The sequence below is a fragment of the Furipterus horrens genome, unplaced genomic scaffold (assembly GCF_987537825.1).
Source record: "Furipterus horrens unplaced genomic scaffold, mFurHor1.1.pri manual_scaffold_11, whole genome shotgun sequence".
NCBI classification, from domain to species: domain Eukaryota; kingdom Metazoa; phylum Chordata; class Mammalia; order Chiroptera; family Furipteridae; genus Furipterus; species Furipterus horrens.
In genome coordinates, this window is record NW_028327181.1 from 16734555 (window position 1) to 16749189 (window position 14635).

The window sequence follows — 14635 nt, forward strand, 5'->3', positions numbered from 1 at the left end:
AGAGTATACAGGCCCCTCCTGACTTTTTAAACTTTTTATTTTGAAATAATTATGGATACCTGGAAAATCATTTAAAAAATATACCAGGAGGTCCCGTGTACCTTTCACTCATTTCCCTCAGGGGTGACATCCTGTGTTATTACTATAGTACAATATCAAAGCTAGGAAAATGACATTGCTGTAATCCACAGAGATTCTTTGGATTCACCACTTTCACATGCAGTCATGTGTGTGTGTGCGTGTGTGCAGTTTTATCATGTGTAGACTTATACAACCACCACAGCAGTTAAAACCCACAATTAGTTCATCACCACAGGGTTCCCTCATGCTACCCCTTCATAGCCACACTCTCCCACTGATTATTCTCCTTCTCCATAATGTCGTTATTTCAAGAATGTTATATAAATGGAAGCAGAGGCCTCCTGACTTGGCCACTGACTTAGGAACCTTGTATACACACAGCTGTCTCCTGTTGCCCTGGAAGGGTTCTCCAAGTGTGAGGACTGTTTTCCATGACCCAGTGTGTGGATGGGGATGCCATGTGTGACCTCAGGGCAGAGGAGCAGGCCATTTACAGCCATTCACACTATGCACACTGTGCCAAGGGCCTAGGAGAAGTGTTGTTTGCTGTGAAAGGTTTTTTTGTATTTTTACTTATTCAAAATAAAAATGAATTTTGAAAGAGAAAGAAGATACTTAATTACATGGCTATAGAAAATAACCTATGTTGTCTGCATTAATTGAAGTTAGTAGTCAAAAGAATTTTAAGACATTTGAAAATTTCTAGGTTAGCTTTTAACCACCTTCTGGAAATTTCTAAGTTTATGTGGCAGTGACTCCCATTTTTCTAAAAATAGTCTTAGAAGGGACTCCTGCAAAAATTAAACTAAAGCTAAACATTAATCCTTTAAAAATCTTTTTTATTCTAAAAGCCAAATCTCCTCTGAGGAGATAATGCTGGTATTAATCCAAGTAGTTTTGAAAACAGTTTTCTTCAAAATGAGCTGAGTAGTAGAATAGATTTCAACATCCTTTAGTAATATTTTGGAGTTTATTAGAATAGCCAAAAAGCATTTCACTGGACTATTGCAAGGCAGTACATCCACAGGCCCTTAGTTTCCCGTTTCTCTGTTATAGAGATCATCACCTGTCTGCCCGCTCAGTGTAACACAGGAAACGTTCCCCTTTCTTCTACACCCATTTTCGACCCACTTTATCCCTCAGTCCAGTTTCTCAACCTCTTCAGAGTATATACTAATTTTTTAAAATTAGGTTTTCTGCTTTTATTTCCATGATACCTAGCTAGATCATATTCTTTTTTATTTGGTAAACCAGAGCATGAACTCATTAACTTACAATGAAAAATATAGCTTTCATGGAAGTCCTAATGTTCTCTTCTTGCATGTAAACTGGCTTGAGCAATTAAATATTACTATATCCCAGGCTCTTACAGGGTACGTAATGGTGGACAAGGCAGAATCCTTGTTGCCATGAAATTTGCAACTGCTGGACCAACTTTCTAAACTGGGGGTAGCTTAGTGAACATGAGATGAACACAAAGGGAATTGGTTGTTCAGCTCTTTGACCTGCTCAGGTAATTTAGCATGTGCTGCTTCCACCTCTATCATAGTGACCTGTCTGCCTTTGGATGGGGCAGGTTGAGTCTAAATATCATGTCATCTCCTTGCCTGGTCAAAGCTAGATGCATCTATTGCTTTTCTCCCAAGAATGTATTTTTTTAAACACAACAATATTTGATTGCTTACTTGTGTTTCGGGCCACTGAGTCAACAGGAGATGTTTCTGATCCACCCAGTGATTTAGGGCCTCGGGCTCCTTTCATCCTGGGATGCTATGTATATCAACACTGGTCTGCAAAGTTGTCACAGCAGGGAAAAGAGGATGGAGATGATGTGTGGAGATGTTTGTGGTCCAGCTTCTCAATCGGAGCATGTCACTTTACCTGTGTTCTGTGGGCTGAAAGTTGGCTAAGTTATTTGGCCCTGGTGCAAAGGGTCAGGAAACTATAGTCCTGTTGTGTGCCTAACAGGAAAATCAAACAAGTTTAGCAAACACATCGACAGTCTCTGCCAGAGTCTGCCTTCTGTTCACCAAATATATATTTTTATTGTTCCCCCCACATACAGAATACACCCATCCCATCTCCACGGGAGGCGACTCAAGTCCTACCCTTTACTCATTCCCAGCTTAAAGTCCAGGGTCTCTAGGTGATGTGTGGTCCTCCCCATCCAGTTTGGGTGTGGCTTCATTGGGCCAATAATTTGGGGACCAAAACTAATTATTTAAAAAGTAAACAAACACAACATTTCTTTATAGTTTGGTGATTTTACTCATTTCCCTCACCACTTAACATGTGTGATGTCTAAGGTTTTTGTCACCTCTGACAAATCGATCTGCCTAGTTCCAGTTTCATTGTGGCTTTCTGCTCTCTCTTTGCACCTCAACTCTGTGTTACCTGGCAGATGTCCTGGAGAACATGATGGAGCCCCCTCAGCGAGACTCCAGCGCGCCAGGGCGGTTCCACGTAGGCAGCGCGGAATCCATGCTACATGTTCGGCCTGGGGGATACACACCCCAGCGGGCGCTGATCAACCCCTTTGCCCCCTCACGAATGCCCATGAAGCTCACGTCCAACAGAAGGCGCTGGATGCACACTTTCCCTGTCGGTAAGTTGGCGGCTCAGGAAAGAGCCCCGGACTGGGAGCTCCTAGTCCTGGTCCTCAGCACTCATCGACCATGTGGCTACAGTCAAGTATTCAAACTCCTCTGCACCTCTGGTGCCCCTCTTGTAGGATGGGATAACCATGCCCACTTTGCCTACCGCAGGGGTTCATGTGAAGATCCCGGGGACACACTGGGAATGGGCTTTGTAACTATAATTAGCCGTGTCAACCTGAGGGCTTCTGTTTTTCTATTTGAAAGAGATTGTACTTTGCCATCTGCTTTCTTTTCTAAGACTAATGTCCCTCATTTTTGTTCATTCCTTCCTCTCTTGGCTCTCTCTGGATATTGATGCTACTGTTTTGGTTACACAGTTATGTTCCTTTGTTTTCTCTCAGGGGTCTCTGACAACTGAAAAAATATTTTTTCTCCAAATTCAGTTTTTCCTAGCCTGTCCTTTTGGATCTGTATTCAGTCCAAAAGATGACAGTAAGGTTTTAGAAAGCTGTGGCTAAAATTAAACTTCAGTTTAATGGGCTGTTACTGGGCTGGGAAGGAACAGATGCATTGAACTTCAGGGTTTTTTTATAGAAGCCATCCTGCTGAATGCCTAGTAATGTCTAGTTATTATTATTATTATTATTATTTTGTACTTGCTTTAGAGTTAAAAGTTAAGTAAGTGAACATTGAATCCTGTTCTTTTGGCTGTAATTGGGGGTCATTCTCAAATGCCTTTTTACCCTCCTTATCTCTGCCATAATTAGTCACGTGGCTTTTCTTTCTGGTGTCTCTTTCTTTCCATTGGTATCCCCAGTGGTTTCCTTTGGGTTCTCTTAGGAGAACTATTGATGTTTCTCCATGACTCTCTGCTCTTCTTGCTTCTGTGCTTTTCCTCCAAACACCCAGCACATAACACTTTACTAAAACAATATTCTCCAAAACTATCCTCTTGCCCACCTGGGCCTCTAATCACTGAGGCCCTCCTTTGCCAGTCCCCGGTGTTCCGTCTCTCCACTCCATACACAGAGGTTCTTTTCTTGCCCAGGCTCAGCTCGTGGTCTTCTGCACATGTCTTGCAAGCTCTTCCATGCTTGGGGTATCACACAGATTGTTTCTTCTATCCAGATATCCTCTCCTTCAGCCCCTGCTAACTTCATTTAACACTCTGAAACTTCTCTTTCTCCAGGAAGCATTTTTTTGTAGACCTGACTGTTTCTGATTTGTCTCCTACCCATCTTTTTTGCATTTATGCATCCTCTGCCTCTTTGAGTCACAGTTGTTGCTGTCTGTGTATATTAACAGTCATTGGTGTTTCCCGTGTGTGTTCCTTTTCCTTTAGTTTGTGCTAACCTTCCTGGGAAGGGCTCTTGCCTTCTCTACTTCTGTATCTCTCCATGGCATCTCAGTTAATGTGCATGAGACAGAGGCTTTTAAATATCCTTAGGCTGAACAGGATGACCAGCATGAGACCACACAGGAAGATGAATTCGGCCCGGAAGAGATGTCCTGTGTGGGAGCCAGAGGGTCACGTGTGTAACACTCCTCTGTGTGTGTGGTCCGTGGTGTGCTCCTTCAGTCTCTACAGCACTCGCATCCCAGCAGCCAGGAAAGCGGAGGATTGGAGCTGAGTGCACAGCCCTAGCTGTCGGGTGGGAATGATGCTCAGTGGCTCTTTGTCTGGGTAGGACCTTCCGGAGAGGCTATCCAGATCCATCATCAGACCCGACAGAATATGGTGGAGCTGCAGGGCAGCAGGCAGAGGGACCCAACTCACTCCTCTGCGGAGCTGCTGGAGTTAGCGTATCATGAAGCCGCCGGAAGGTGAGAATGTGCCAAGGGCTGCAGGTGGGGCCTTGAGAACACTCTTCACCCAAGACAGCGAGCGGGAGAGACCACTGACCAAACGTCCTGTTTATAAGGCTTGAAGAGATGGTGTGAGAGGGGGTTTTTCCTTTGTCAGTCAGCGTCTTTCCCTTCCATGGGCCAAGTGCTGAGTGAACAGCCTGTCACTTTTGCCAGAAATTACCCAGGCCCTGCTTTAGCTTTAGGTGTAATTCAAAGCACACTTTGTAAGCCTCAAACATGAATTTCTTCTAATCATCAGTCAAGGGTGAAAATAGGTGCTGAGATAGGGGCTTCATCCTGTGTGTTCTGGGCAGTCCATGACTTTTGTCATTTTGGTCATATTTCACTGTTGAGTTTAGAATAAATTAATGGTAAAAGCAATGAAAATCAAGGCCTGTGTTTTTAAAAATAACTCTTTTTGAACCTGAATTCTGAATGTATTACAGGCATCCAAAGAGACTCTGCAGGAAGAAAGTCATTTAAGCCTTGACAAGCATGAGCCTGGGTTACACCTGGACTCCCTGTGATGCTTTAGGAAACACTTTGCAAAGAGCAATGCTTGACCCCTTTTCACTCACCTCAGCATCAAATGGGATGGATGAGGGATATAGACCAGATGTGACCATCTTTACCAGATTAACTTGGTACCTCTTTTTAAGCACCTCACATCCTCCTGTTGGTGGCAGCAGGGGGAGGCTTAGGACAGAAATGGCAAGTGGTCTAGCATGCAATGGCAACGAAGGTGCCGGGGCTGGAGGAGCCGGTCACAGGAGGCCAGAGCTGGCACACTAGCCAAGCGCCGGGGCCTGGTAGCCTGTGATTTGGATCCCAGTGGTTGCCAGCCTGAGTGGCAGAATATTCAGGCCTGCTTTTGATGAAAACCCCTGGTGGGATACAGGGTGAGCAGGATAAAAGAGGTGACGGTGTGCATTAAGCCAGGTGGCTGGGCTCTGTTCTCTGCAGGCACAGCGCTTCCCGCCAGCCTGATGACGGCATGTCCTTCTTGAACTTCAGTGGAACAGAAGAGCATTCTGTCAGCCTACTTAGCAACAGTGGGACAGGTAACCAATCCAAGAGGTAACAGAGTTGGGATGGCCAGAGCAGGCTCACATCTAGAAATGACACAGGGACCAGAAAAGAAGGGTCAGGTCTATTTTGGGATCATTTCAGCCACAATTTTGGGTGACCTATTTAGAAGCAGTGCTTTATAATACATGGAATTATAAATGGGCTGCACGTTACATTTTTAGCTGGGAACATTCTGGTCAAGCCACATTTATCATTGGTCTGTCAGTGAATCGTGATTGAGGGCGGCATATGAACTTGGCGTTAAGGGCAGCACCAGAGCCAGAGCTGGGTTATCTCTGCTCCACAAAAGCTTTCAGAGGGGGTGTGTGTGTGTGTGTGTGTGTGTGTGTGTGTGTGTGTGTGTGGCGGGGGGGGGTCTCTGCTCCACAAGAGCTTTCAGAGGTGTGTGTGTGTGTGTGTGTGTGTGTGTGTGTGTGTGTGGTAGGGGTGGGGGTTTGGCAAACCCACTTCCATAAAAACAATAGGAGAGGCCCAGAGGGGAACAAGTGGTACTTTGTCCTTCTTTTCTTTGCATAGACTAGTCTCTGTATAAAATAGGCTTTTCCTCTATCTTCAACCCCTGACTCTGCCTGAGAAATGTCAGCTTAGCCTTTATGAATCAGCTCCAACAATACCGCTTCTTTGAAACCCTCTCCGGCCTTCTCTCTCCGCCCCATGCTGCCGCAGGGCGTGTTTCCACAGAGCTTCATGTGCATCATCCAGTTGTACCACTTGGTACATCCTGATCCCACTGTTTCCATGTTTGTCTCTTCACTAGACGGAAAGAGCTTATCTTTGTTCATCCCCATGTTGTGTAGCACATTTATTGACAAATGATTTATACTTCCAAGACCAAGCTGCCATATGTGAGAAGCATCTGAATGACCCACAAGATTATTCTAGTTGGTCTGTGAGCATTCAGTTGCATAAATATGTTCTAGAATGTTTAGCTTCTTAGAAAGGTATGGGTCCCTTGAGTTCTTTTTCTAGTCAGAGTAATATAGTTCTATAGGGTCATCCTTTCTCTTGTCCAGTCCCTTTATGACCAGTAGCATGTGTTTTCAAAGGGGTCAGGGGTCATCAGGAGGTGGTCTGTAGCATTGGCCTCACATGGGAATTGAACTGCCATCTTTGATGTACTTCCAGACCAATTATGTATGTTAGCTAGCCACAGAAAGAAATTAGATAAAATTATTCTCATCTTTGTTACCATGTGCAATAACCAATCAATTACCTTTAGGATATGTCTAGAATCTGAGCATATCTCATTACCTCCACCTGTCCTAGCTCAGTCCAACATACCATCCATCATCTTTTGCCTGAATTATCTCAGTAGCCTGCTAACTGCCCTTCCATATAGCTTATTTTCAGCACAGCAATCCAGAGTAATTCTTCAAAAGTAGAAGTCAGATTATGAAACTTACCTATGCAAAACCTCTGAGGGCTTCCCAGTGCACTTGGAATAAAAGCCAAAGGCATTGTAGCAGCCGACAGCGCCCCCTGCGTCCTGTGGCTCCTCCGTCCTCTCACCTCACTCTTCCCGGTTCCCCAGATGTATCAGGCACACTCTGAATCTTGGGTCCTTTCTCTTGCTCTGCCCTCTGCTATGCCCTTACACCAGAGAGCTTCATGCCTGAGGCCCATGTATCTGAGTTTGCCCAGGACACTCCTGGTTTAAATTCTTTGTCCTATATGATTGTTAATAATGTCCCCTTTCACTCTCAAAAACATTCTGGATTGGATGATAAATTATATGGCCACCTTATCCAGAACTTGGTCTCTTCCTTCAGGTCTTACTTGAATTGCCACTCTCTGCCCTGGCAATTCCTGTCTATCTTCCCTGCCTAATATTTCTCCATAGTACCACCTGACATACATCTCTCTCTCTCTCTCTCTCTTTTAATTGTTTATGGTTGTATCTCCAGAGTTTAAAACAGTATCTGGCACATATCAGGTAGTTGAAAGAATGCTAAAAGCCTTCTGAAGTTAGCTTTCTACTGAAGAATGTTTTCCTTCTCTCTCTTATATAGCCTTTAGCATCCATTCTGGAACAATTAACTGGATTCCTTTCATCAAAGCATTGGGCAGTTTCTTTCTGCCTTGTGTGGTTTGAAATTGACTTCTTTCATGCCTTCCTCAATCCTCATAGAATATGGCTTGCTTTCTTCATACCCACTAAACTCTTACCCATTGCAGAAATGTTTCTTGAACTCTAGGCACTGTGCTAAGGCCTGAGAAGAAACAAAATGATTAAGACACTGATTCTTCTCACCTCAGGGAGCTCTGGCATGGGATTCTATTTGAAGCAGCTTCATGTGGGCTAACGACCATGAAAAGAAAGCCCTCTTGCAGGGAGGTGGACTGTGAGTGGTTCCAGTGATACGGTGTGGTTTGAACATGTGGCCTAAATTATGATCGGGTACATGAGGGAGCATGCTGTGATGAAGACAACCGGATCTAAGTACCCAGCCCTACTTCTCATGGCCTTTGGTGTTTAGCTGTCTGCCTTTGCTGAGCCTCAGTTTCTTCATCTGTATAATGGGCATAAAGATCTTTACCTGCCTTTCTGTTTGCCTTCGCATCTCACAAAATTGTAAGGATCAAAAGTAGATTGGGTACCTGCCCTAACCGGGTAGCTCACTTGATTAGAATGTTGTCCTGATACACCAAGGTTGCAGGTTTGAATCCCTAGTCAGGGCACATACAAGAGTCAATAAGTGGAACAACAAATCAATGTTTTGCTCTCTCTCTAAAATCAATTTTAAAAAAAGAAAGGAAGTAAATTGGTTTCCTTAAGGGTAAAATGTCACATTGGATTCTTGTTTTGGGACAAGGTGAGGTCTAAACAAACAACTAGTTAACGTTTCATTCATGAAAAAATAGAAGACCTCATCTGTGACCTCACCTTCACCCCTTGGGCTTGACAATTTGCACCATCTGCAGACACTCAGGCATGACTCAGGTTTTCTCCTGCATTTGTACTTAATTCACATGTGAGTCACGATTCACAGGAGTGGTGTCTCTGTGGATTTCCCTTCTGGCCCCATTGAATTTCATTTTGAGCATTGTTGACTGGGGCCTTGTACCTGGACTATTAACACGGTTTTCACATGCAGCCCAGCAGGAACCAAGTAATTGGTGGGACTGGGCACATAGTTTTTATCCCTCTGTTTTTTTAACAGGGCACCAGTTTATGACTTATTAGTCAGTGTCATTCTCGTCATTGGGCGTAAGTGCTCCAGATAATTTTGAAAAGGAAAATAAATGATGCCAAGTTTTCTTTCTCTTTGGTACTGGGACCCAGAATCTCCAAGTTGGTGTTTGTGTTGAGCATTAGGTCCATTTGGCAAACTTGGCCTGAGAGCTACAGTAAAAGTAAGTCATAGCACACTGACACCAGAAGGGCCTCAGACTCACCCATCCAGGGAGGTTGGGTTTTTTTAGTACTCACCTAAGGATGTCTGTGGATTTTAGAGCGAGAGCAAGGGGGAGAGAGAGAAACATTGATGTGAGAGAGAAACTTCAATCAGTTGCCTCCCATGTGCACCCCGACTGAGGATCAAACCAGCAACCTAGGTATATGCCCTAACCAGAAACTGAACCTGCGACCTTTTGGTGTATGGGGCGATGCTCCAACCAACTGAGCCACCTGGCCCGGGCCCAAGCAGGTTGGGTTTTTTAAGGGTAAGCTCAATCTCTGTAGCTGAGAGAGATGAAATGACTTGCCCCAGGCACAGGCTTGGAGATATCCCCTGGAATCAGCCCGAAGGCCCCACACTGATTATCCTTTTTGGCCCAGAGAACATGTTTAGACTTGACTCTGAACAGATGTCAGTTGAGACAGAACTGAGATGACTTTCCTCAGCATTGGTTCCCCAAGTTGTGTCTGGCATTGAACCTTGACAGTGAGATTCATCCCCAAATACCGGGTTGAAGCATAGCTGACTGACCAGGTCTCACCGCTGTTCTCTCTGGTTGTTGGGGCTCTTCACATGCCAATAGCTAGTCTATTTGAAAGTAAGCCTCGAAGGCAGAGCTGGTGGGAGAGGCAGCGAATTAGGCTTGAAATGCAAGGAAGCTATGTCTAAACTTCATAGAATGTGCTTGTATCTGTTGGAAATGGCACAGAAGTACCCTTGGCCTAGACGCCAAATCTGCTCTGAGAACCCTTTTATTGATTGGTTCTTTGATCTCAAGCAATTGTTTGCACAGTTGTAAGTTAAACTGTTTATTAGTATAAGAATTTCTTCACTAATTCTGGGTTTTCTTCAAAAGAACAAAAGGTGATTAACAATGCAACTTAGCATCCAAACCTGTGAGGTGATGTGCTTTAATAATTCTGTTGCTCAGAATGTTTTGAAAATGCCAATTTTATAATTGCTTTCATACCAGTTCTTAAGCTGAACAGATAATCTACCTCTACCTCATTGCTTCTTTATAGTCATGAGTTGTGTTTTCATGAAAGTGGATGTAATGAGCCAAGTTAACATTTTCAGAAAATTTAGCTTCAAATGACTTTTGGCTGTAGACAAAGAATAGATGACCTTTTCAATAGCTGAAAACTGGAGCCCCAGATGGATAGTCAGGAAGCAGAGCATCTGTAGAGTTAAGCAGAAGAGCCTAAGTGCAGGTTTTACCTACTTACTGTGTGATTTTTCAGTTAACTTCTCTGAGCCTGTTTCTTTATCAGTGGAAAAGGGATAATACATACATATCTGCCTCATAGTGTGGGCTTGGATAAAACGAAATGCTATATTTGTCTGACTTTATAAGGTGTACCTTCTTATTATGATGACCAGTAATCTTTAAAAATCTGCTGAGGGCAGTTCCAAAAAAGTTGTTCTAAAATTATTTTGGCCAACTGACATCATCATTTTAAATTTAAAAAATATTTATTATAAAATTCACATACAATAAAATTCACTCTGTTCAGTGTACAGTTCTATGAAATTTGGCAAATTCACAGAGTCATGACCTCCAACAAACACATCAAGAAACAGAACATTTCCAATACCCACCAAATTGCTGCGTGCTGCCCCTTTGTACTCAACCCCTCCCCCATCGCCCGGCAACCACTGATATCTGTTCTGTTCTTTTTTTTTTCTCCTTTTTTTTTTTTTTAATTGTTCTATTACAGTTTTCCCATCTTTCTGTTCTGTTCTTTCCCCCTCTAGTTTTTCCTAGTATGTTCTGCACATGGAATCATACAATATGTAGCTTTTTGAGTCTGGTTTCTTTCACTCAGCATAATGCTTTTGAAATACATCTGAGTTGTTGCATGCATCATAGTAGTCAATGTTCATTACTTCTTATTGCCCAGTTGTATTTCATTGTATGGATGTACTTACTAGTTTGTTTAACCCACAGACGTTTGCGTTGTTTCCAGGTTTTGGCGGCTGTGAATAAAGCCACTTTACACATTTATATAACAGGTTTCTATGTGAACATAAATTTTCATTTCTCTGGTAAATTCCTAGAAGTGGGATGCTGGGTCAAATGATAAATATATGTTGAATTTTTAAAGAAACTGGAAAACTGTTCTCCAAAGTGAGGTATCATTTTGCATTCCTACCATCAATGGATAAAGGTTTCTGTTGCTCCACACCCTGGTCAGCTCTTGGGGTGATCTGTCACGTTAGCCATTCAAAGAGGTGTGTGGAGGTATCTCACTGCTTTAATGTGCCATTTCCCTCATGGCTAATGATGATGGACATCATTCCATGTGCTTATTTGCTTTCTATGTATGTTGTTTGGTGAAGTGTCTGTTCAACTCTAGCCCATTTCTCATCAGGTTGTTTTCTTGCTCTTGAGTTTTCAGAGTTCTTTATATGTTCTAGATACATGTCCTTTGCCAGACATGTGTTTTGAAAGTGCTTTTTCCCAGGTTGTATCTTGTCTTCTGCAAGATTTCACAAGGAATTTATTAATATGTGTTCTTGTTATAAAAGATTCAGATTACACAAAGTATTTAGAGTAAAAAGCATGAGTTCTCACTTACCTTCTGCCACCTTCTCCAGCTTACTTCTCAGATATGGCCACTGTTGCCAGTTTGGTTAGGATCTTTCTAATCCTTTTTATAGTATCATAATTTTTAGTAAATATATATATATATATATTTTTTTAAATAATAGTTCTGCTTTTCTTTTCTTTTTTAAGATTTTATTTCTTTTTATAGAGAGGGGAAGGGAGGGGGACAGAGATGAAGAGAAACATCCATGTGCGAGGGAGACATCAGTCATTTGCTTCTCTCATGCCTCCAGCTGGAGACCTGGCCCATAACCCAGGCATGTGCCCTGACTGGGAATCAATCTGGCAACCTTTTGGTTTGCAGGCCGGCACTCAACCTACTGAGCCACACCAGCCAGGACTAAATATGTATGTTTTGCAAGGGACATTTAAATATTTATATGTGTGTTTTAAAATGAGTGCTATTACATTTTAGTCAAAAAGTTGCATTTCAAAGAATGTTTTTCTTTCAGCCTAGTTATAGGTAAAATCGTTGTTTCTCTTAAAATAGTGAGTTTTGATGCCATACTTCAAAAAGCCATGATTTGAGGAAAAAAATTCTAGAAGATGACTATTCAGTGGACCTAATTTAAATAGATCATTTTACATTGGCTAGAGATTGCTTTAATTAGTTAAAATGACTTTGAAATACATCCCTTTCTTAATATAAATGATAAGTTGCTTTTTGCAAGGTCTCATTGGGCAAAGAATAGTATTGATAACCTCAGAGTAAATTTCTGGCTCATTCCCAAATTTTAGAGTGATTTTTTTAAAATTAATTCTTTTGTTCTGTTGGAAATATTCAGCACGTATTTTGTACTTGGTTTACATTTTTATTTTTAGCTCTAGTTTTAGGCTTTTAAAACCACAACTGGTCAGAACTTTTTTTTGAAGAATGAGCCTCATTAAAACAAGCTGTTTTCCTCTTTCCATAGGTATGAATCCTAGGACCCAGAATAAGGATTCTCTAGAGGACAGTGTTTCTACCTCTCCAGAACCAAGTAAGAGTGGGTGGATGGCTGGGGAAAGTGGAAAGGAGGTGTAGGTGTGGGTGGTCACAGCATGAGGAAGCAAGAGGGAGCCCTGTGGGAAGAGAATGGTCTGGAAACCCACATGGCTTTGGGGTACTGGAATGCAATGTGGTGAGGGAAGATTCTTCAGCCTCTCAGTTGGACAGTGAGAAGGGAGTGGCCAAATAACCTGTTCTGGAATGTGATTCAGAGGAACATGGGAAAGGTAACAGAATCTTCATGAGGCTTTGTGCGGATCACAGAGCCGACCTTAGCCCTTAAATACCTAATGATGGCTTAGGGTAAAGGGTTGGAAAGAAGTAATAAGAACTGGAACTATTTACAAAGATGTTTGACTGGGTTGCATTTGTTTTGATCATCCTTTTCTATTGAAATAGCTGACCCTTGAACAGTATGGGGGTTAGAGGTGCTGACCCCAGAACTTTACTACCAATAGCCTACTGTTGTTCAGAAGCTTTATTGATAACATAAACAGTCATTTAACACGTTTTATATATTATATGTATTATGTACTATATTCTTACAATAAGGTAAGCTAGAGAAAAGAAAATTAATTAAGAAAACCACAAGGAAAATACATTTACACTATTTATTGAAAAAGCCTACACATAAGTGGACCCACACAGTTCAGACTCATCCTGTTTAAGGGTCAACTGTATTTAAGAGAACATTTAAATATCTACAATAGCAAAACACCAGAAAAAAATCCTACCACCTGAGAGACTGACTATTTTACTTAGCTGTGGCCAGTAGATATGCATCGCTGAGTCTTTTTGCACCCAGTTATGATTAACTTAATAATCCTTTCACTGCTTTTTCAGGTCCCTCATACTAGTCATTTTTAGTGGCACTATCAAATGACTGTATCACAACTTGAATAATTATTTCTTATGGGTGGCCACTTAGGTGGTTTCTAGTTTTTTGCTATAGCATATAATATAGATATGTGCATGGCGCAGTTGGTATGTTTTTTCTTTTGGTTCAGGTCCTTGGAATATATTCTCCAAGGTATAGTTGGCAGATTGATTATTTTCTAAAAAGCTGCCAGCAATGAATAGATGAGCCTATTTCTTCTCTACAACCCCAGCACTGGATTTAGTAATCTGTATTTATCATTGTTGATTTAATGGTCCTGAAGTGGAACCTCCTCAGAGGTCTTTGTACAGCTGAAGATACTGGAGTGAGAAAAGAGGCCACACTCTCTCTCCAGTGAAAGAACATCATTAAACTAAGAATTGGGAACCCCTCTCACCATGGGATTTTGGACCAGACTATTAAATTCTCTGTGTCTTGCCCTGACCAGTGTGGCTCATTGAGTCTAATTCCTGGTCAGGGCACATGCCTGGGTTGTGGGTTCAGTCCCCATTTGGGGCGTGTACGAGAGGCAACCGATCAATGTTTCTCTCTCTCACATTAATGTTTCTCTCCCTCCCCTCCACTCTCTCTAAAAATAAATAAATAAAATCTTTAAAAATATTTTTAAAAAATTCTTTGCATCTTGGTGTGTGCCAGCAGAAAATATTTCAGAAAGATTTTTATAATCCTGAGAGTCAGGAAGCTGATGAGGACCAGAATGATTTAAGAGCATAGTAGGATATAACTGTCTTCTGTTTCTGGCTTCCCTGCTGTGGTTTTGATCAGGTGTCTTCCTTCTGCTATGAGTTCTAACCAGCAGGTAGGAATAAGCTCAGCCCCTCATTTGCCATATAGAGAAATCGGGGTGATTAATTAGGCTGTTCAGGGCTATGTTTTGAATTCCTTTTTTAAAAAAAAAATTTATTGATTGATTTTAGAGTAGGGAGAGAGAGACAGAAAGAGAGAGACATTGACTCGTTCTACATATCCATGCATTCATTGGTTGATTCTAGCATGTACTCCCACTAGGGATTGAACCTGCAACCTTGGTGTATCAGAATGATGCTCCAAAGACCTGAGCTACCTAGCCAGAGCTGTGTTTTGAATTCTTGAAGTGTTAATGAGTTAACAAGACTTGTACATAGTGAA

At 42.1% G+C, this 14635-nt stretch overlaps 1 protein-coding gene across 1 annotated transcript in view; it reads left to right on the forward strand.

Moving 5' to 3' along the window:
• Positions 1–14635, forward strand: part of DEPDC5 (DEP domain containing 5, GATOR1 subcomplex subunit) — a 97027-nt gene that overhangs the window by 38787 nt on the left and 43605 nt on the right. The window contains exons 22-25 of the mRNA XM_090257828.1: positions 2483–2686; positions 4367–4502; positions 5490–5587; positions 12536–12601. Coding sequence (XP_090113954.1) covers positions 2483–2686; positions 4367–4502; positions 5490–5587; positions 12536–12601 — 504 coding nt within the window. The remainder of the gene's footprint in view (positions 1–2482; positions 2687–4366; positions 4503–5489; positions 5588–12535; positions 12602–14635) is intronic.